Below are 23,007 nucleotides of genomic sequence, written 5' to 3'. Positions count from 1 at the left end.
AAATCTTTCATTTGGGCGGGCTTTTACCTTTTGACTCTGAGGTTTTTTTTCCCTAACTGTAAAAGAATATATATATATATATATATTAAGTGCATAATAGTATTAAAGAAAACATTTTTTCATAAATTTTTGAGAAACGCCAGATATTTCACAGGTTCAACTCTTTCAAGCTTTCCAATAAACCTAAATGGTGTTGCTTGCATGTCTGTTATTAATGTAATGTAATGTAATGTAATGCAAGCTACGAACATAAATCATCTCAGCCGTTTGTGAGACGGATAATTAACAGTAATCATGTGTAAAGTAGAGGGAGTGTGATAAGCCACGCAGCAGTCAAAACTGGTTTATTTAGGATATCTCTAACAAACTTCAAAGCTGTATGGAAAGTAGAACAGGCATAACTGGAATTCTTTAGAGAGTCTATCTTCTAAAATTAAAACTGGAGAGTTTGAAGATAGAGAGTTCCACTGAAAGAAGAAGAATGTTTCAGTTATAGTAGAGCAAACAAAGTAAGTAGACAACAACTTCAACATGTTGCTTCTCTTAAAGCCTCTCCTCGAAATAAAGTTGTAGCTGCTTTGCGGAAGTTGCCTTTTGATTCTAAACAAGATCCTGATAATGAGAACATCCATGGAGGAAAAAAAGCCTTACTCAGAACACTCGCTTTTTATGGAGACAGCATCACTGACAGACAAAAGAACCTAAGGGGCATGGGTGGCCCCTGGTCTTATCCCAAAGATATCATGATGTTATCTATTCCAAAAGGAGACACAATCAACCAAAATGAGAAGCAAGTAAAGAGAAACAAAAACACAGAGAAAGGCATGCAAAACAACAAAAACTAGACCTACTGCAACCAAAATGGAATACAGAATAACCACAAACACACGAATGAACCACACAAAGATGCAAAATGTCAACATTAGATAGCGCCAGTCAACACTAAATAGGAAGGTACAAGAACTAATATGAGGCACAAAAGGGATGCAAACTGACCACAAAATGTCTAAGATAAGACAGAAATTAGACAAAAGCACTATAACCAAGAGTTCAGTGTAACCAAAAGGTGTAAAAACTGGCTATAAAGATTCAACATAACCTCAAGAAAAAAACAGAATAGCTACAAAGTGAGACAAAATAAATTTAAAGTGACCATGAAAGGGTGGAACATGATCAATAAAGAAAATACAAAAAAAAAAGAAAGACATAAAACAAACATAAACCACCAAAAAAAACACAGGTTGTCAACAAATAGAATCAAAACAAGCCAAAATAAGTCAAAACTATGTGACACATCACATGGCGGAGGGGTTATTTGTTTGACATGTCTCTCTGTTCAGGACTGGAATGCTGAGGGCAAAGTCCCACGTTGCTCGATGAAAGTGTTTCAATTTCACTATCGGTGTGTTCTTTTTACATATAGCAGAGTGTTGAAAGAACTAAACCTCTGAGAAAACTAGACTGTCGCACCAGCTGTCTGAGTGTGCCGCCACTGTGCGGCTCTCTGTCCCATCAACTTGAGCTCGTCGGTGCAGCCAACTACACACCAGTCGGTCACGGTGGTCCAAGCAGGGGACACGTCAGGAGGCTTTAGAGGAGTTTCACGAGTGAGAATATGGGGACTCACTGACGACATTACAACGTCCTTTACCAGCAACATCCAGCTGAGGTAACCGACAGGTAAAAGACTAAGCCCAATAAGGATTTTCAATCCTTCATGTTCGTCTTCAGCTTTTTGTTAATGTATATATTTCTGCATCTACCATAAGCTAATGTTAGCTAGCGCGCAAGCTGGCTAACATTTCTTTGAGCTACAGTGAATTAATTGGACTCGGAAACACAATGATTAGATTGGATATTTATTCGACACATTATTCAATTATCATATCGACTCTTCATCAAAACTAGCCACTGGGCGTGTGGCTGTCGCTGGTTGGGGATTCGCGGTTTGCCATTAACGGTAACGTAAGCCAAACCAAACGATAACAGTGAAGCTAGCAGAGGGTTAACAGACTGGGAAATAGCTAGCTGAGCCCCGTCTCCATTCATTTTTTCACCAGTCTGTGTTTTTCAATTTACCTATTATTGGCTTACGTGGTAAAACACTGCTGTTCCAAACGATCGTATTTTCAGTTTTGGTTTTCTGTTCATTTATTTCCGCAATTTTTTACCGGGTTTATGAACGGTGACGTTTTGGGTAACAATGAGTTTTAGATTTTAACTAATGAAATAAGCATTTTAAGCTCTAAAAACTATGTTGAATGATTAGATTAATACATACTGACTGGAGCAACTAACTTGTGTTTCGTGTGAATTGACGTCTCTGAAGGAAGGTAATGACGTCGTGGCTCGTGAACAGTGAGGACACCTCACCAAACAAAACACCTGCCCGCGGGTGGCAGTGAAAAACACCATCAACCTAAACCTGCTACTTCTCAAAGTAACTTTCAAAAGAAAATTTCAGCGTTAATCCACAATGTTAAGCAGAGCCTCGCTGATCATGTTACTTCACCAGTGACGCTGAAGTCACAGTCTGCCATGTTTTCTCGGATAATATCATGTTTAAACCAGGCTCCTCAATGAGGTCAAGTTTCCAACAAATATACAACCAGTTTTCCACAAATACGGGGTTTACAGTCCGAATTGGACGCAGTCTGTAAATTGTCTGGAAGTCAGTCTGTAAAATTGGACTTGTCCAGCCATCGTTTAACCTGTTTTAGTTAGATGTTGAAATAATCGATTCAGTTGATACAAATGCTTAAGTTAGGGGGTGCAATAACTTTCCTTTAATGAATCCATTATCTGTTTTACGTATTGCATAACCTGGCAAACGTTTAGTCATCATTTAGACTTAGAATCCATCTTTTAATTGATTATTCATGCAATTGCGTGCCCCAAGTGAATCAAGAACCCATGTAAAAATGATAAAAAGAGCATACAGTATGGTTGGCAGTCATATCTTCGCAATTACATAAATCCAGCCTCTTAAATAATGGATAACAAGGCGTAGCAATCTATGCTACTCTCATTTGTTGCTTCTCTTTGTCACTCATCAAACTCTTCCTGAAAAGGTTGAAGGCAGTTGTAGTTCAGTCGAAGTTAAAGGTAGATACGCTGATACTGGGTTGAAATCTGTAGTTTCGTAGACATGATAAACAATATTTGGGGTGTTGTGTGGCTAAACTTTAGAAATGCATTAAAGAGACATGGCAGAGTTGTGTTAAATTTTGGGGAAAGGGCTTCAACGTGTCTCCTTTAAGAGACAAAAGAAACCCATGACAGTGTTTTAGACTTCCACTTTCTCGCAGTGTGAGGCCTCATCTGTACACGTCACAGTTAACCTCAAAACTTTGTCCATTTCTGCTTTTTGACTCTCTATATTTGCCGCAGCTAGGAGTGACAGTAAACGCTGAAAATCAGAGACTACGGTAGATTGTTATTCCTGTAAACAGAGTTTGGGTCTTTTTGGCACTGAATGTGGAAAAAATGAAAGTCAACACTGTCTCTCTGAGGTTGTTGCCATGGTCTGCAGTAATGAGTTGACTGGTTACGGTGCGGTGTAGTGTAATCTAATGCTTGAAATGGTGCAACGTGAACCTTGTGTGGACTGGTTTGCCAGTACAGTCGCAGCGCTGGTTCTTTTATCACCAGGTCAAAGCAACATGTGCTTCGGATGATTCCAGATACAAACTCTAACTGTGTCGTTAGAGTAAAAAAGGAGATCATGATATTAACGCGTGTACACTTTACATTTTTACTGAGTCTATTCAGTTGTGGCCACGTTATTTGTATATCTTTCTACACTCTAAAGGTGCTCTATCTTTTTAAATGGAAAGTATTTGTGTGTTTATGCATGGCTCAGAGCAGGTCCAAGCACAAGGTTAGCACACAACTCTCAACCCCGCCAGCTAGTGTGTTTTCTTTGATTGTGTTTACAAAGAACTTCGCAGCCGGGCTGGGGCCCTTTCTGGAGGAGCCTCATGCATTATTTTTGTCTTTGGCAATCACTTTGGAGCTAAGCAAGCCAGGAGAATGCGGGAGGCCTGATCAAGAAAAACCTCTGTGTCAAAAAAAAGGTTTTGTTTGTAAAGATTGCCCTGACTGCAGTTAGTGATTTGTAATTTATTTCAGCTTACATAAGCAACTTTTGTTGACCTTAGAAGTGCAATAATCCACTTGATAACTATGCCTTTGGTATTTATAGACATTTGTTTGAAAAACACATGTCCAGGATGTCAGGCAGTTCATTGGTTATTAGCAACAACAACAAGTCTCGTACATTGATGTCCTGTAGGTTGACTTTCCACCCCCTCCTCCCCTTTTTGATAAGTGATGTACAATAACAAGCACACACAGCAAAGATTGTAGTGTACATGTGACTTGACGGTGCAAGAACACCATGCTGAGTACTGCTTGTTTTTTTTTTTTCCCCCTGAGTTTTTACTCTTATCAGGAGAAAACATTGCATAGACGTTCACGGGAAATAGCTGTCCCTTATCAGAGATACACTGCCACTGTCAAGATGTCCTCCCATTGGCTAATATGTTTGTACAATGTCAGCTGACTGGATGAGTAGAAGTCCACATTCTGCAAAGAATAGCACAGAGGAAGGATGGCAAAGTTTATGACTGTGTTTCACAATCGCCATTGGTTCCAGATAGCATATCTTTATTTACCCCAGGGAGGGATATTCTACGGTGATTATGTGGGCCTGTGTTTGAGTTTGCATTCAGGATGGCAGAGAGACAATATTGTCGAAATCTGCGGGCAGAAATCATTAGTCCCAGTGGAGTATCCTGAGCGGGTTAAAGTAAAGTGATGAAGAGACAGAGATCCTGGGGGAACTGGGAGCTCCCGGGAAGCAACACAGAAGACAATACAGACAACAGTGAACAGGATGAGTCTTCATCTTTGAGGTCATCATGGTCACTGGTGAGTTAGAACTAACTGTCACAGCTTGAGCCATGAGTATGGAGGGCTTAATATTGTTTGGCTGTGCAGGTTTCTTGGTTTATTGTTGCTTCTAAGCTGAGTTTATTTACTCCTGACCATAAAGAAACAGATGGATAAAGTCATTTTCAGAGCTAAATTGAGTACTTTTTTCAGTCTTGGCATCCCTGTGTTGTGCTCTAGTCAAACATGTTCAGGCGCAGTTTGGAAGAAAGGACAGTGGCTACAAACAGGTGAAGCATGTTTGTCACATGCGACTGCCGTTTAGACAACTGAATACTGCTTCCTTTCCTTACAGGTCCTTTGTATGTCTATAATGTGGAGTATTCCTGAATGCTTTATGGCCTTTAACGATGCGAGGACTTTGTATTTTTTCTGCCGGGGTGTGTTTGCACTTTGCGTTAACACTGTCAGTCCAGGAGGGCAGAGTTGTGCGTTAGATGTGCTTTCATGTTGTTTGCTTGACAACGACATCACAGTTTTAGTTTTATGGTATCAAGAAAATAGAGAGAATTATATTAATTTTTACATTTTTATCAATAATGCCATCAGTAATCAGTGCTGCAGAATGTACTCACCTTCATAGGAGTCAAATGACTCTTATATTAGCTAAAAGGTTTGTTTTTGGACCTCTCCTTCCACATTCCTGTGCCCAAGCAGCTCCATTTTTGTCTCATCAACCATAAAACCAATGACCCAAACCTTTCTTCACACTCCAGGTGACCTTTTGCAAATAAGACAAGCTTTTGTACTTTTCTTTGTTAAGTGAGGTCTTTCTCAGTTGGGAATCTTTGTACAGTAGTGCAGTTTAATGTCAGGCTCAGAGGGTGGTACAGAGTTTGGTACAGTATTGACTCTGGTATTCCAGCAGAGAGATGGTGAATTAAAAAAAAAAGTCTACAATCGTCTGTTTGCTTTGATTTCATTTGAGTTCAGTGATGTTTGACAATACCAGGCCAGTTTACCATATTCCAGGATGCCGCTCTTGCACAAATGCCTCTGTTCTGTACCTCTGCCGACATCACTGCCCCCCATGCTTTCATTGTGATATGCAGAAAATATCAGTTGAGATGAGTGCATTTCAGGTTACGTAAAAACACAATGAAGTCAGGAGTGGAATGTGTTTACTGCCCCAACTTAGCAGACTCTGACCCCAGCAAACTAAAATCATTCACTGTGAAAAAATGGCCTCATAATCTCTGGTTCAGTGAAGAGTCAAAGAAAGCAGAACAGTTGGGGTGATTATGTACATTTAGCCTTGGCCTAAATGTTGTTTTCTCTGTGATTTAGTTGCCTCAACAGATTTCTTGCGAATGCATTTACAGCCTCAGAGAATGTTAATCCCAATAGACTAATATTGTTTTGAGAAATTAAGAAAATGAACCCTCCATGCAGCTGTAGTTTTAGCCAAAAAATATGGCCAGAGTATTCTATTTGATGTTGGCTAACAGAGGCTTATAAATGTAAACAGGGCACCATCTGCTTCCATTGCAACAGGTCAGTAGATTTATTCATGAGGTTGTCTCATTGTTTGGGCCTAGCCATTTGGTCTTCTCTAACCTTTGGATGTTACCCATGTGGGACAGTAGCCAGTACGAGGATGACGGTGGCACTTCGGCAGCCTGTATGCAGGTCAGGAGATAAGACACTACGGGGCAGGCAGCCAGTGAGGGAAAAGACAAAAAAAAAGGCAACCTGGCTGACTGGAGGGGCACATTTAAAACAAGACAAACCTGTCAAATGTGAACATTCAAAGGAAATCTCGTGGGGGGGGAATTTTGCAACTTCCACGGGCCAAAACAGTAAATTCCTCTGGACATTGTGTCTTTTCCTTTTACTCAGCCACTAATTTGTTCTCTTCCCCATCCAGACGGACACCATGAACTACGTGGGCCAGCTGGCAGGTCAGGTTCTGGTAACCGTCAAAGAACTGTACAAGGGCATTAATCAGGCCACATTGTCGGGATGTATTGATGTTGTGGTTGTCCGCCAGAGAGATGGCACCTACCAGTGCTCACCATTCCACGTGCGCTTCGGCAAGCTGGGTGTTCTGCGCTCGAAGGAGAAAGTGGTAAGTTTTTTTTTGGTTTGTTTTTGTGCATTCTGAAGCTGCACGGACAGAAAGATTTGTGACAGCTCTTCCAACAGCATCCCAGGCAGGAATATATCAAGTTCGCCAAGATCTTGTAAAATGTAATGATATTCTTTGAGCCTTTTACAAGTTTTTCCTATTTATTCGATATTTGCTGTGTTACAATCACTTGATGGGCCAGTGATCGTTGTCTAATAATTTCTTGAATTATTTCCATTCAGCTTTGTAATGGAGCTGGATTAGATTAACATATTTTTTTTTATTTATATTTTCATAGTTTTAGGTTTGTCTGCTGCTCTTTAATGCCCTTGAATAACCATACTTTATAAGACTATCCAAACCGCTGCAAACCCACACACCAAGTGAATGAAGTCCACATTAACATACCATGCCTGAATGTTTGAGGCCACACATGAACATGAGAGAAAAAAATCCCCATACAGCAGGAGACTCTCTCAGTGAGCTCTGTTCTTACAGATGGAAATATTCCATAATGCTGCCAGGGTGGCGTGCACAGGAAGCAGGACATGATGCAAGATGAACACTGCGGAAACATAGTGATTTGTTTACTGCAGACAGAAAATGGAGATGAGACTCTACCTAAATATAGCTGTTACTGTTATGTGAACATGTGTCTGTTAAAATTATTACCAAGCCCCCCATCCAAAAATGGAAAAAAAAGGGGGAAGACAGAAAGTTGGAGGCTGTTACAGTTGCAGGAAGAATTGTGGGCTTGTCGGTATTATTGAAGTACAGTGCTAAATTAAATACATTGCCTTACACTCCACACAAAGATATGAATAAAGTGAAGTATATTTTAGGTTAAGTGCAGCCTAAAAAATGCCATTTATTTGTCTGAGCAATTTCTTTCAGAACAGTATCAGCATGTGAAATCTCCTTTTAAGTGCAAATTTCCCCCAAGCTACAGTCATACTTACTTTTCATTCAATAAAATTTATTGGCACTCAGCTCAAAAAAAAAACGTGATACCACAGCTCTGATGCGAATAATTGCTAAATATTGAGAATGGAGATCGCAGACTATGACTCACAGAGGGAAATTTTCTGTTTTGTGAACAAAGGTGTGATAGTCTGGGTTTTTGTCCTTGGATAAGAATAGCTGTTACTATATATACTCTTGTGTGTGAGGCAGTCCAATTAATTATGGCTGAAGAACAGTTGTGCTATTTTAAGTGCTCACTTCTCTCTTGAGAAAACAGTATTTTTGTAGCATGTTACCACTGGACTAATTGATGGGGTGGGGACAGCAGGAGGTCATTGTGCTCCAGTAGCTGTAAGGAGACGTAGAGCTGCATGTTATGAGTAAAGATTTGTATGCAATTCAAGTCCAGTGATGGAATCTTTTGGTCATGAGTTTGCTTGAGTATATCCGCTTGGATTAAGATTTACAAGAAGAACACCAGCATTAATGTTGAGCTTGTCCTGACATCGATTCTCAAGATGACTATGTAGTATTCAGGATTGAAACAAGCTCTTTTACTTTCTGGTGAAACAGAGTGGATAATGATTTTTTTGGTGGACTGACACTGTCTCACTGCCTACCCAGAATGCTGATGGATTTTGAGGGTAGGAATGAATGAGTGGTTTCCACGGCAACAACTCTACAACTTGGATGTGTGGGAGGGGGAAGAAATGTGAACACGGTCTCAAAAAGGGCTGTTGTGTAACAGTTATACATGTCTCCCCCGTTTAACTTGACCATTTTTTTGGATCCCAAAAGAAAAAACATGCATTCAGGACAACTGCTTTACAGAGTAGTCATTGCTGAATGCCTGCAGGTTGAGGATCTGCAGGTACAGTTGGTGCAATGATTATCCAGTGATTAAATATGATCTTGGCTTCATGACTCAGAACCTCATGTGAATGCAACCTGACTTGAATGGATGAAGAGGACCCTCGTTTATTCTGTGTCCTTATTAGTTGGGCCTTGAAATCCTCAGCCACCACAACAAAAGTTCCCCATAGCAACCCTGAGGGCGGGGGGGTGGGGGTTATTACATCTTGACATAAAAGAAAAACCACACCTGCAATAAAGAGCACAACAAATAGAAAGATAGAACAAGATAAATCACATAAGAGGAATAAAACAGATTATTCTGGAGGACATCGGTTGCAAATTGAAATTGATTTAGTTTCAGGTTGCAGAGCACTTCTGTAGTCTCTGCCAGACGTGAGCTGTTTTTTTAAATTTTTTATTCATTTTGTGGTGTCAAGTTTCTGAATGGGCTCCAGTCCTCTGGGGTTTTCCTGGCCAACTTGAATGGCTTTGTTCTTATGACGTCTCCACATAATGAAATCCCAGAAGACTCATATGCTGATTAGGATTTCTAAGAGGAGAAAAACTGGGCTGCACAAGCCTGCCAGGGGTCTAAATAAATCCATTGCGATGGGATTCATATAGATGTATGATAAAGAGGCAGGCATATTGTTGCCAAAGCCATTTTCAGCGTCCTCATGATTTTCCTACATAAAGGACTTAATGGAGTTGGCTGCCAATTTTTCCTCTTGTGTTCAAACGAGCAAATCTCTAAAGCAGACCCTTCCACTGAATGAGTGGCAACTCAAAACAGCGCACAAAGACTTTAAGAAATGCCACACGCAGAAACATCTCATATATGGATCAGAACAAATGAACATTTTGAATGTTCGTGTACCTTTAGTCAAGTTTTAGGCTATTATGCTTATTTTTTAGCAAGGATCGTGGAATCCCAGAGAGAAGAGGAAATGCTGGCACAGTATTTGGCCTCTGGCAACCCTCAGGCCACTAGTGCGCTGCTCTTAACCTCTGCTCCACATTGCCTGTGCTAATATAGCGAGCTAAAACCCAGCCCTCAGTTGTCATGTTTCCTCAAAGATCTGTATCTTCTGTCAATTTTTTCCAGATCGACATTGAAGTGAATGGAGAGCCTGTGGACCTTCATATGAAGCTCGGTGACAATGGGGAGGCCTTTTTTGTCCAGGAAACTGAGCAGCAGAATGTGAGCAAATGACCTGCACAGATTCAGCTGCTATTTGTATAAGTGAAATTAAACTATTTACAGTGAATAACATAAGGTTTACTTTGTGAAGCATATAGACTTTAAATTATTGTTGGGTTCACAGCATCTTCAGGTTTCCTGCTTGTTTTCTCTTGAGCAGAGACGTCATGTCTCTTATATTTCAGCACAGTCGAATGCTCACAGAATGTGTTTGAGAAGTATAAACCTGTTTAAAATTGCTTTTGTACACACCACTGAAACTTATTGTCTTAGGTTTGTGTGAGGGAATCCATTCCCCACTGTTGTTGGGTTCCTGTATTTGACAGTTCACAAGCACAAGCTGCCAGAGCTTTTATTGTGGGTGACCCTGTTTTATTGGACTAGAGTCACTACATTTACAGAGGATGAAGCGTGCCTCTTTGGCTTGCTCTTGTTTTAGCACATCTTAACTCTATGTCCCTGTATTCTTACTTTAGCAGATTGTCCCTGCCCACCTGGCCACCTCCCCAATTCCCACTGAGAGTCATCTGTTCTGGATCTCAGAGGTGGAGCACAGGGCACCACAAGATCTTGAAGATGACCCCGCTGACCCAGAAGATCGTCCTGGGCCTCCTGCTCCCAGCACCATGGTCACAAAAAAGAAGAAAAGACGGAGAAAGAAGCACAAAGGAGACCCCCGTAGAGAGGAACTGACCCCACCAATTTCAGTCACTACTGGAAACGCAGTTGCTGCTTCTACTGCTGCTATGTCCAGCTCTGGGCAAAATGATGAGATCTTTGAGATGGACCTGAGCTCTGATGAGGAAGCTGGGACACATGTCTCAAGGTTGGTTCAGATTTTCAGCCCTTTTTTTGTTGTTTTTGTGGTTGTTTTAGAGTTGTATTAACTGTTATCTGTCCTTTGCACCCTGAATTTAGGTCACCCTCAGTTACCACAATTCGTGACATTGACCCTAAACTGCCTACAGTCAGACATAACTTTGATTACCCATTGTCTGATGGAGAATGGCCAGCAAGTGAAAGGTATTTATTTATGGAGATGGAGCCAATGGCAGTGGTGTCGCATAATCGTAAAAAAACCTTTTCTAACGGCCAGTTTGAATTTCTCTGTCTGATCCTTTAGTCATGGGTTGTCTCAGGCCTTTTCCCCAAAGAGTGATTCAGAACTGGTGATGAGGCCTTCAGAGAGTTTGCTCAGAGCTGAGTCCCACATGCAGTGGACCTGGGGAGAGTTTCCAGAAACAACCAGGGTAAGCACTTTGTTCCAGAAAAATTCAAAGCAGCTGTCAGGATGCTCATTGTCATGCTAACTTCTGCTATCTAATGTCCAGGTCACCAAGAAAGAAAAACTAGAACCACTGAAAACCGTAACCATCACCCCATCAGAGAGCACCCACTTTCGCGTCATTCTCAGCTCAGAGGCCATGGAGAATGAAACTGAGACAGAAAAGGATCATGGTGCCCCCTCAGTGTGTACCATAGTCAAGCCGGAGCCACGTACCCCTGTTACCCCTGTAACATCCGATGATCCACTATCATCTGTCAGCAGCATAACCTCTGTTAGTCCGATGACCCCCACAGAGCCCATCGATGTCCTGCCGTCCAACATGGCAACCTCCACCCCAGCAAACAACCAACTGAGTGATTCACCCTCTAAGAAGAAAGGTATGTCAGGTGGCCGTTGATTTGAATTAACATTGGTTAAAATGATACATAAATGAATGAATATTTCTGTTGCTGGTTGCAGGAGTCCCAAAGAGGAGTCAGCATCAGGGTCCTGAAGATATCTACCTTGATGACCTGAATGTACTTGAACCCGATGTGGCTGCGAGATATTTTCCTAAGAGGTTCGCTTATGCAAGAGGCACCTAATTTCTTGACCTGTTTTAATAATAAATGTGCTCTATTTTAAACCTGAACATGTGAATTATTAATATTGCTTTTCAGAAATAGCACTGAAAGCATTGAAGACAAGTGTCTTTTTTTTTTTCCTTTACTTTTGTTACACCAGTGAGACCGAGGCAGCGACAAAGCATTGGATGGACTCGGAGATGCTTTCTGGTTCACAGTCTCCTCAGTCGGTGGGTAGTGCGGCTGCTGACAGCGGGACAGAATGTCTTTCTGACTCAGCCAGTGATCTGCCGGATGTCACCCTTTCTCTGTGTGGAGGTCTCACAGAAAATGCTGAAATATCCAAAGGTACATGAAAACAAATGCAGCCTGAAGTGTTCTCATAAGGCCTCCAGATATTGTTGGTAGAGGCTCTTTAATACAGAAACATCAGTTTCTTTGTGTTAATGTATTGGATGACCTTAAAACTCTGATGTGCTTTAGTATACAAGCCCTCCTAACCGAGTCAATGGGAAAAATACCCATTGTTAAAAAATATTATGGACATTGCATTGATACAGTAAATACTAAATCATTCAGTCATCCTCATATCGGGAGGAAGTTCCTATTTCCTGTGTCCTTGTGGTTTAGCATATGTTGGACAAACTAAATGATCCCTGAAAAAAACACAACAGCACTCAAAACAGCATCAGCACAGGCAGTGTGGGATATGCAGTTGCAAAACACTGCTGAAGCAACTGTCAACTTCCTCATTGACGATTTGTGGAATTTATGCAACTCTAGAAACTGGCCTGAAGGAAGTTGTTTTGGAAATATGCGTTTAATGACTTCAGCCTTAGGTGGCTTTGTTTTTATGAACCCTAAATTAATGTGGCTTCCATGCCTGACACTATGTGATGAGTAAGTTGATGTCTGTGATCTTTGTGTTTACTGTTTGATCGACCTCGTCATCTTCCACCGATAGGAATCCTCCACCTGTAATGGAATTTTCCATCAGTATTGTTATATTCTCAACAAATGTGTGCTTCAGTACAACAGATGAGGGTGTCATTTTTGACCCACAGCAGGGTGTCATTTAGGCTTAGACTGAAGGAGTAAAAAGGGTTTCAACCAGTTTGTGTAGTAAGATGTTATGGCTTACTGTTATTGACCTTTTTATCTGCTGTCTTTAATTACTCTCCTTCTCCTCTGTGTGTTTGCAGAAAGATTCATGGAGCACATTCTCACGTATCATGAATTTGCTGAAAATCCAGCAATTATAGATAACCCCAACCTGGTGGTAAAGATAGGAAATAGGTTTGTACGCCTTTTTATTTCAGGCAAAATTGTGTTTTACGTGTCAGGCCTTTATTGTGTTTTAACCAGTGTTTGTCCCCTCAGATATTATAACTGGACATTAGCTGCACCCTTGATTCTAAGTCTACAAGCGTTTCAGAAAAATTTACCAAAGGTCTTTTTTTTTTTTTTTCTTCCCCACTTTATGATCATCGTGAAATTGCCAGCAAGCTCTTTGTTAATGGCGTTTGTCCTGTTGTTTTACGTTAGGCTACAGAGGAGGCCTGGGTAAAGGAGAAGATGCCAAAGAAGTCAGGCCGCTGGTGGTTCTGGCGAAAGAGGGCGGATAGTACAATCAAACAGGTCTGTGTGTGTTATCAGAAGTGCTGAAATCAAAACAAAAGTAACTGCTATCAGTTTCAGTTTTATGGGTGCATCATTTTGTTGTGGTTTTACATGTTATCTTTTAATTGTTCTAATTAAGTGTGATTTTTCCAGTCAGAGACTAAGCTGGAAACCAAGGAGGAGGCTAATTTGGCAGAGGAAGGACCCTCCATATCTCAGGAGAAGCTGGCATTACCGTATGTGATACCAAGTGTTAACTGCTTTGTACCATCAAATTATTCAGTAATTTAGAAAAGCAACGTACATAATTAGTTCTATGATTATGATGACACATTTTTTTCTTTTTTTAAAGGTAGCAAGGCAGATTGTGAATGTTGTGTTGATATTAAGTGATATTGTATGATGGATGTAAGCAGTTTCATGTGAGAAATGTTTGAGAAAATAAAACTGAGGCATTCTAAAGTTTTAGCACACATGCTGGTAATTTCACATTGCAACAAATTGTACCGAGTATATAAGTGTCACTGCTGTTACTCTGTAGGCCTAAAGCAGGAGACACTTCCAGTGATGAAGAAGCCAAGGAAGTGAGTGCCGTGTCCTGTCAAGAGAGACTGCAAACAGGAGATGTTCCGCACCACCCCAGCCCACACGCTTACAGGAAGTCACTGCGTCTTTCCTCTGATCAGATAGTAAGAGCTCTTGTTTGTTTCCCCACACGACCTCGGTCCCATTAACAATTTAGTTCTTTGCCTGCAGCCCTGACAAAGAGCAGACAGAGGGCACACATAACTCCCATTTTAAAATCCTTGCATTGGTTGCCCATTAGCTTTAAAACGGATTTTAAGATTCTCTTACTGGTTTTTAAATCACTGAATGGCCTGGCACCGACCTATCTCTCTGATACACTACTGAGGTATGAACCAAGCAGGCCCCTCAGATCCTCAACAGCTGGGCTCCTTGTCGTGCCAAGAACCTCCACAAAAAAATATGGGGAATCCACCTTTAGCCACTGTGGTCCCCTTCTCTGGAACAGTCTTCCCGTGGATCTGAGGGACTGTACCTCTGTAGATATTTTTAAAAGAAAGCTTAAGTCACATCTTTTTAGCCTAGCTTTTACGTAAGGTGCCCCACCATTCACTGCCTTGCCCTCTTTTCCTTTAATTTTTCACCCTCTGTGTTTATTCTCCTTATAGGTTTTAATGTGTGTCTTATTTTTGTTGTTGTAGTTTTTTACTATTGTTGTGTACTTCTCTTCTCTCTTGCTCTGTGAAGCGCTTTGAGTTGCATGTTCTGCATGAAAGGTGCTATATAATTAAATAAAGTTTAAGTTTGTTTGACTTTAAAACTAATATGTTTACTCATTTTGATTGTATATTATGTGATTTTTTCAGTTGTATATTAGTCTTAAAATGACTTTATGTTGTTGTTACAGTACAGGATTTATCAGATCACACTCTTGGTGATTGTATTCACTGAGATTTTAATTTTTGTATTAGGTAGTTCAGAGCTCCCTCTGCTGGCTGGTTATGGCATTTATCGTTTTTGCTCCACTTAACAGTCAATAGGGGGCTCTAAAGACCTATAGATGTTCATTGTGCACTGGCAAAACAAGTCATTTTGTGGTGTTGGACTACCCGGAGTGAATGAAATGGACTGTTTCTTTACATGCCTTTCACAGTTTTCCCTGTGTTTCCAGGCTAGTCTGAAGCTGAAAAATGGGCCAAATGATGTCACATTCAGCATCACCACCCAGTACCAGGGCACATGCCGCTGTGAGGGGACCATCTACCTCTGGAACTGGGATGACAAAGTCATCATCTCTGACATTGATGGCACCATTACCAAGTATGTGCTAAGAGGGAAAAATGGTTTCATAACCCCTCCAAGTTGTGTAGTTACACTGAATTATGATGGCAGTTTATACAAAACCTGTTCTTTATGAAACTTGCTTATTGTCAGTGATACCATACATCAAAGAAAATCCTCTGACATCGTTGACACCTATACATTATTCTTAGTTTCTTCTCCATGAGTGTATGCACATTTGCTTGGGTGCTTTCCCTTAGATGTAATCTTATATAACTGAATATTATTCTAAGCTGTCATTCATAACCATCTCTTTTAAGACTCTTTCGCTGTAAAATGTAGATCTAATTTGGAATCGGTAAAAGCACTGATAGCGCACTTATCTTGGATCATGTTCTGTAAACATCCATTATACAGAAATGGAGGCAACTCTTGCATTAGCGAGATGGCTTCTGTTTCACTGTATTCTAAGTAGTTGCTTTTAAATAGTTTATTCAAAACTTGTCTCTCAATTATGTGTTTGCTGAAGTAATTTTGTTCTGCCCAGTCAGCTGTGAATAATTCTATTGAAAAATCAAATAGATAAACCTCATTAGATGCCCAAAGAGATGAAGCATTTATATCCATAGAAGCCACACAGGCAAGGATTCAGATTCAAAAGATGTGTCCGTTTATTTTTTCCGTTTGTTTAATCAGTGGAAGCCCAAAAATGGCAAAGTAGCTGCCCAATTATTGGCTGGTGCGTTAATCAGAGTTCCTGTTGTCTGTTACTGTTGCTGGTGTGATTACAGCAGGTGAATGAATGCTGCTCTACAGTAGTGCAGATATTGGAGCAGTTGAAGTAAGATTTAAAAGACGCACGTTTTGCCGCGGACAAAGTCATGTCCTCTTTTTAACTGTAATTATCAAGACCATCGTGCAGTTCTATTTATACAAAGCTGTGAAGTCACCTTAACGCCAGTTAGACTCTTTTGTAACAAAACCGATGTCTGCGACTGTTCCAGAGTCCACCCTGTGGGGTTCAACATCAAACAGGTCCCGATCGACTGCAGCTTATTATCTGCGTGACCCTTCAGGCCAACGTGTGACGTGTCACTCTTTGAATAACAGGGTGAAGAGCACAGGGATTATAATGAGCCCATTTACATTTTAGTCTGGAGGAACCCGCAGTAATACGCGAAGGGTGAGACAGTGACTCCCCTATGGGGCAGTGATCCTCATTAGCAGAGAACAGCCCACAATTTTCTATATTTATGATAGAACGATAAAAGTCAGGGTGCTTTATTTAACCTTCTATGAATGGTCTTTATCTGCTGTATTTTCTCTCTCAAACATTCTGCCACCGATTCTCTGACTCCTACATCTGCTGCGTTTTACATGTCAGTATTATTTATGTTTGCTTTAGGTCAGATGTGTTTGGACAGATCCTTCCACAGTTGGGTAAAGACTGGACCCACCAGGGCATTGCCAAGCTGTACCATTCTGTTGCTGAGTAAGTACACAACAACACTGACTAATCACAGAGGAAGAAAGAGTTGCTGTTCAGTGGTCAAGAGTCTCCCGGGTTTGATTTCCAGTTGGCTTTTCCTGGATTTGATATTTCCTCTCCGTGTTTGCGTGATGTGCTCTGAGGTGAATGACTCAGCAGGTCTAATGGGATAATTGCAAACCTAAAAGCGTCAATGACTGGATTTTATTTCTTAAGCTTTTAATCTCCTGGTCATGTCTTTCATGCTTTAGTATCAAAGAATAGAAATTATTTCCACACAGGTGGAGCCACAAAGAGAATAGGCAACAGTAGCAAGTAGAATCTTCCCTCTGCAACTATGCTAGCAGTGCTAAACGTTGCTGATGATGTGTAGCGGTATAAACATTCATGAGCACTGCTCTCTTCATTGGCAGGAATGGCTACAAGTTCTTGTACTGTTCAGCTCGGGCCATTGGCATGGCAGACATGACAAGAGGTTACCTGCAGTGGGTCAATGATGGCGGCACCATCCTGCCACGGGGTCCTCTCATGCTTTCCCCCAGCAGCCTCTTCTCTGCATTCCACAGGTACGGTAACACGTGCTAATGTCTATCACCATTATTGTCATGAAGTTCATTATGCACATTAAATCCTCCTCATCCTTTGATCTGAATTTCAAACTCAAATAACTTTTGCCTGCATAGTTATTTTCACTTTTATTGTTATTATTATTTCATGTTAATCATTTTCAGACTCAAAATCCCCCTCACTCTACATTCTTATGCATAATACGCCTTTTCTCTAACGTGTTTAGACATAAAACCCTGCTCACCAGTTTCTAACTCGAGTTATTAGTTTGCGTGCGAGTCGTGAGAAATATTTGAGCAAGTTTTTAAATTATTTGGGAAAAGAAAAGAAGTGAAAAATTAAAATTACTATTGTATTCACTGCATCATTTAGCTGCAAACAGATGCAGAAATAGTTCTGAATTTTGGTTAACAAGATTTACTCCAAGGTTCTAAGCGATGTAGTGTTTGCGTTATATTGAGCTTTGCAACATTTATTCTAAGAAATTGTTAGCAAGTATTGATTGTTTAAACAGTTTATCCCCTATTACGTTGTTGCTGTTCGCATTTTTCAGTAGCTTGTGGGCATTTCTAAGTTATTTAGCCCAACTCCTACGCTGTACTTTAAATATGCATTCAACAAAGAAAAAAACTTATTATGACACACAGATCTTATACCAAATATCTAAATCCCAACAGAAATCCTGGTGTTTCTCTCAGCTCTGCAGCAGAAGTAACAGGAGCTTTGTGGCTGTACTTTTGTTAACTGCTGCTTTGCTGTATTTTCAATCATTTATCATAGCAGTGGGGATCTTTTTTCCTTTTTTGACCTCGACACCTATACATCATTTATAATACAGCAGTGTACAAGACTTTGGGTTCTGTTTTGGGTGAAATGCAGTTTAATTGCTGTTTTTTGTAAGTTATTCTCTAAATTTTATTTTCTTGCTAGACAACCAGCTCTACTCTTCTGGTATCTGAACTCTTTCTGACTTAAGGGATGATTTTTAGATTGATATTTGAGGGTTGGTATTTCTCTCCGACATCCCTAGGATTTATAAATTGGGTAACCAAAGAAACAAAGTAGAATCTAAATGAAAGGGAATTCTGAAAGAGTAAAAGTAAACACTTTGGGCAAGTTACTTGTAACTGGGACTTGATTTGTTGACAGGCCATGAAGATGTGCTGCTCTAATGGAAGTGTCTGTTTGTTTCAGGGAGGTCATTGAGAAGAAACCAGAGATCTTCAAGATTGAATGCCTCACAGACATCAAGAACCTGTTCCAGCATAACAAGCAGCCATTTTATGCCGCCTTTGGGAATAGAGCTAATGTGAGTTAATGCATGTTTGAAGATGTCAAACGACTAGACATTAAAGTCCTTGTTTTTCTACATGTAAGTGGAGCTGCATTATCCAGAAGGCGATGCGGTCATGGTGTGTATTAGGTCACCGATGGCACTTTGGCTGTCATTTAGCAGACACCAGCATGTGAAATCAGTACTGGGCTGACCCCGAGCTGAGGTCACCGTTCCAGTGTGAACCCATGTGACTTCATCTGTGGAGGCGAGTTCAAGTCACAGCATCCCATCCTCAGCTGTATAAACACATCGACACCCACACGAAGCAGTCATAAAAACTCTTGTCTGTCCGAATTTCTCGCTCACCAAAGAGAACAAAACAGACAAAAATACTTACTCCTCCCTGCTCTCCTTAAAAAATATTGCCATTGCACGAAGTAGGTGAAACACAAACAGGAAATCTGTGGTTATTGTTATCAGCACTGATGTGCATTATGAATGAGAAGCTACTTTCTGAGCATTATATCATCAAAGTGTGTCTCAGGTCACTCATAAAGGCTCGGTCTGTCGTTTTTTTATATTCTCTTTAAGAGAAAGAATTGAAAAAAGAAATGCATGTGTTTCCAAATTACAGGAATGGAAACCACAGTCCCTAATTAATACAATTTGAAAACATCAATTTAGACTTATGTTTTAGGATTATTGGCTACATTAAGCCTTTTGTTATTGTCTCTGCTCAGGATGCTTTTGCCTATAAGGAAGTTGGCGTTCCACTATGTAGGATCTTCACAGTTAACCCTAAGGGAGAGCTGATCCAGGAGCAGACCAAGGGCAACAAGTCCTCGTAAGTACTCGTTGAATAGGGTGTACTCATAGCCATCACAGTATGTAATCTCGGATAAAAGGAATAATTTAGCATCTTTTTGCACATTTTTCTGGGTTTTCCTGCAGAAAAGCTCTACAGGAAAACCTGAGGGTTTGATCCCTGTAATTTAATAAATAAAAATTTTATGAACTCTGTTCTTCCGAGATCATTAACTAGTTTGAAATACAGCATATTTGTTCCAGGTTTTGTACTCATCTTACCATAATCCTTTCAATCGATCACCTTTTTTATCTCTCTTTCTGCCTCTCTGGTGTGATCCTTTCCTCCGCAGGTATGGCAGACTCAGTGAGCTGGTGGAGCATGTGTTCCCTTTGCTGAGTAAAGAGCAGAATGAGGCCTTTGTGATGCCAGAGTACAGCTCCTTCTGTTATTGGAGACAACCAATACCACAGATCAACCCCGACGAGCTGCTTTGATTCTGCACATATGGTTACCCAGGTATACATTCATGTAGGAACGGACTGTGCACTTGAATGCGTCTCTTTAACAAATGGACTGGAGACTATTGCACTTAGGCACACACAACTCTGCAGCGAGTCTCATCTAGAAACAGGGTTAGAACCATAAATACAAAAAATTGGTGAACTGTATTGACATGGAAATGAAGAGGGATTATCAGCAATACGGTACATCAAACAATAATGCTATGAAAGTTCATTCCTTTAGGACAGTAGTCTAATCGCCAACTAATGCCAGGCTGTGAAGGCTTCCACCCTAGCAACCACTCCGTAGTACAGAGATTGAAGGCATATCTTTTCTCTCTGTAACTCTGTAACAAACAAGATTATTACATCAGCCATCAGGGGAAAAAGAGAAGCTTCACACGATGCACTAGATTCTGATCTGAGCAGATGTTTTCTTGAATCACATTTTATACAGTTTTGAACACACCGAAGACGAGAAATGTAATGTTTAAAATGAAAAAAGGCACGGTAGATTAAAACCAGAGAGGCAATTAACACCAAGACACAAGTATCTATCCAGAGGCTGTATTTAGTTCTTTAAAAAAAAAAAAGATGAATGTTCATAGTGGTTGGCAGATTACACCAAGCATGAAGGTGCAGATGTCAGTTTTCAGGAAATCTCCTTTAGGTGTTCCGTTTTTCTGACACTCCTGGCTTACATCACTGCTGGTGGAATTAATTAAGAGTTTTTTTTTTAACTTTGTACTCAACAGATCATGTTTGATATTGTTAATATTCAAGATCATTTGTGGGAAATGCAAAGTATGTGACGATTGCAGATGAAACTAAGCAGCTTCGTGGTTTATTGTCTCACCGTTGTTTTAGGATATTAATTCTGTTGTACAAGCTCTACAAAGGAAGTGTGTTCTGTTAACAATGCGGTCCTTATTTATTCTAATTGATATGTTTAAGTTATTGATTTCTGTCGTGATACCTTTGATTGCCAGGAAAAAAAACAAGAATTATCACCAGTGTTACAAGGAAGCTGGAGTTTTGTATGAGTGGTCACAGATTAACATGCACTTAACGTTACCTGCTAGGCATTGTACAATCTCTCTTTAGTCATGTTTGCCGCCGCAACCTGTTTTCCTTGTTTGAAAGGGAAACTTTCAACATTAAAGGCACATACGCATACCCGAGAGAACCTCAGAATCCACAGCATTGGCATTAAGATGTGTGTAAATACAAGAGATTGACGCTTGAGTTGCAACAGTGGAAATAAGCAGATCTGAAAGGAGCTTAAAAATGAAGGATCTGGAAGACCATAGGATGATGTAAGTATGTGTGTTTGTGGGCACATACCTAATCACTGAGTGCTGCTGCTGTTGGGGTGGCAGTATCTTGCACCCCTCACTTATGTTCCCTCAGTGGATTTACCAAGACTTGTCTGAAGCACTTTGTCTAAGCTGCACCCTGAGATGCAGACTTACAACTCAGCACGCCTCTCACCCACATGCACTTCGCTGTTGGTTAAAATACACTTGACCAGAGTATGCAATTATTGCAGGATGAAAGATTTCAGTTTTACCTTTATAGTACATCAGTTTTAACTGAAATATGTCCCTATGAGTAATTATGAAAAGGATGAAAAACTACAATTTTATTTGGGGCACTGAAAAGACATGAATCTACCCCCCATTGTCAGAATGTGTGTGTGTGTGTGTGTGTGTGCATGTTTTTGTTAGAGAAGGAAATTACTTGTCCTATGTCTCTGGTGACCAGAGGAAGAGAGATTCATCCTTGTTTAGAAATAAACAGGAAATAAGTCTATCCAGGAAGTGTTTAGAAGCACTCTGGCATTTATGTATGATTGAAGAAATTATTCACTGATGGGGATCACATCTCCCTCACCAGTGTGAGATGATAAGATGTGTTAAAGATGACTGAAAGAGCAAGAGGAAAGTAAAACCAGTTGATAAGAAAAAAAAAAAGCACAATGTATGACGACGGCTACATCCAGTCACTTTTAGTTGCATAGGAAGTGTTGCTGCATCTGCTCTGAAGATGTGATGCTTTGTGGTTTAAGATGTTTGTTTTGCTTTGATTCTTTTGTTTCTTCTCTATACTTTGGTGACGTCACATAGGTTTATCTTACAATTAACAAGGAATTCCATTCTTTCTATGAAAGTAAAGCATCTTGTGTGAAAGAATCACACTGCACCCATGATCCTGGGATAGGTGGTATATAATGTTTGCGCTCTCGCTCAACTGCTGTGGAAAATGATCCCGTATATATGCTGATCTTCACATTTATCTGTCTAAATGCCTTTTTGTTTGTTGTTATAAATGTTTATGACGTTTCGTGGGACTGTTTTCTTTGGATGTAACGCTCGCTGTTTGATTGTGTCTGACCAACAGAAACAACTTCAATTTATGCTGTGTTTGATTTGTATAGAGATGTGGTTTAAAAGTATGTTTAAAGAACAAAATCCCTTGTAAAAAAAAAAAAAAAGAAAAAAAAAGAAAAACAGGCCTAATGATGCTGACAAAATGTGGCTTGTGATCCTATTTGTATTAAATTTCTAACTGAATACATTGTTTATGCTTTGCTTTTCTTTCCTCCCGACCGAGTCAGTCAAAAAGCTCAACCGTAACCACAGGCGAATGGAGATGCTTGTACCCTGGTGTTTATTTTCAAGGAACAAAACATTAATGAGGTAATTGCAGTGCAAGTCCCCGAGGTTGTTCTGAATTCCAGCTGTTTTTTATTTTGGTTTTTTTTACTGAACATTACAAACATCAAAGATTTATAGAACAGTAATTCAGGACATTCAGGGTTTTTCTCTTTTTGAGCGGAAGGCCAAACTCTGGCTAAATAGTTCTTACAGTTTGCCTTTGGAAAATTGCAAAGTCTCAGGAGTGAGAAGGGAAATTTATTTTGCGTCCACACCCACTTTATGTCATGACTCAAATGGGGCTTTTTGCCGTCCAACCACGTCTTTCTCAGCGCAGCTTCTGAACCCAGACAAGTTTTGACAGTAGTGAAAATCTTTATTTGTTGTTTTTTT

The 23,007-nt window shown here is 40.3% G+C and overlaps 1 protein-coding gene across 3 annotated transcripts; it reads left to right on the top strand.

The window, feature by feature from the left end:
• Positions 1 to 1,397: 1,397 nt before the first annotated feature.
• lpin2 (lipin 2) lies at positions 1,398 to 22,428 on the top strand. 3 transcript variants are annotated; one of them, XM_072363712.1, is made up of 20 exons: positions 1,398 to 1,680; positions 6,821 to 7,021; positions 9,945 to 10,040; positions 10,517 to 10,866; positions 10,959 to 11,063; positions 11,164 to 11,290; positions 11,372 to 11,705; positions 11,788 to 11,887; positions 12,052 to 12,239; positions 13,094 to 13,187; positions 13,272 to 13,341; positions 13,437 to 13,529; positions 13,665 to 13,747; positions 14,053 to 14,200; positions 15,208 to 15,356; positions 16,723 to 16,809; positions 17,220 to 17,372; positions 18,568 to 18,682; positions 19,390 to 19,493; positions 19,807 to 22,428. In XM_072363712.1, the coding sequence occupies exons 2-20, from the start codon at positions 6,830 to 6,832 to the stop codon at positions 19,949 to 19,951; spliced, it is 2,733 nt and encodes a 910-aa protein (XP_072219813.1). In that variant the 5' UTR covers positions 1,398 to 1,680; positions 6,821 to 6,829; the 3' UTR covers positions 19,952 to 22,428. The 3 variants fall into 3 exon arrangements, with proteins under 3 accessions (XP_072219813.1, XP_072219812.1, XP_072219811.1); XM_072363711.1 differs by lacking the exon at positions 1,398 to 1,680 and adding an exon at positions 4,273 to 4,932 and having other exon boundaries at positions 10,520 to 10,866; XM_072363710.1 differs by lacking the exon at positions 1,398 to 1,680 and adding an exon at positions 4,276 to 4,932.
• Positions 22,429 to 23,007: the final 579 nt, after the last annotated feature.

This window comes from Leuresthes tenuis, unplaced genomic scaffold, assembly GCF_036924035.1.
Source record: "Leuresthes tenuis unplaced genomic scaffold, fLeuTen1.0.hap1 SCAF_14, whole genome shotgun sequence".
NCBI classification, from domain to species: Eukaryota; Metazoa; Chordata; class Actinopteri; order Atheriniformes; family Atherinopsidae; genus Leuresthes; species Leuresthes tenuis.
Note: the sequence above shows the minus strand (reverse complement) of the source record. Positions and strands in the feature narration are given on the sequence as shown.

Coding starts and splice junctions, on each gene's coding strand:
- lpin2 (XM_072363710.1), top strand. CDS start 4,819: ATGAAGAGACAGAGATCCTGGGGGAACTGGGAGCTCCCGGGAAGCAAC. Junction 10,867..10,958: donor GCTGGGACACATGTCTCAAG/GTTGGTTCAGAT, acceptor CCCTGAATTTAG/GTCACCCTCAGTTACCACAA. Junction 12,240..13,093: donor AAATGCTGAAATATCCAAAG/GTACATGAAAAC, acceptor GTGTGTTTGCAG/AAAGATTCATGGAGCACATT.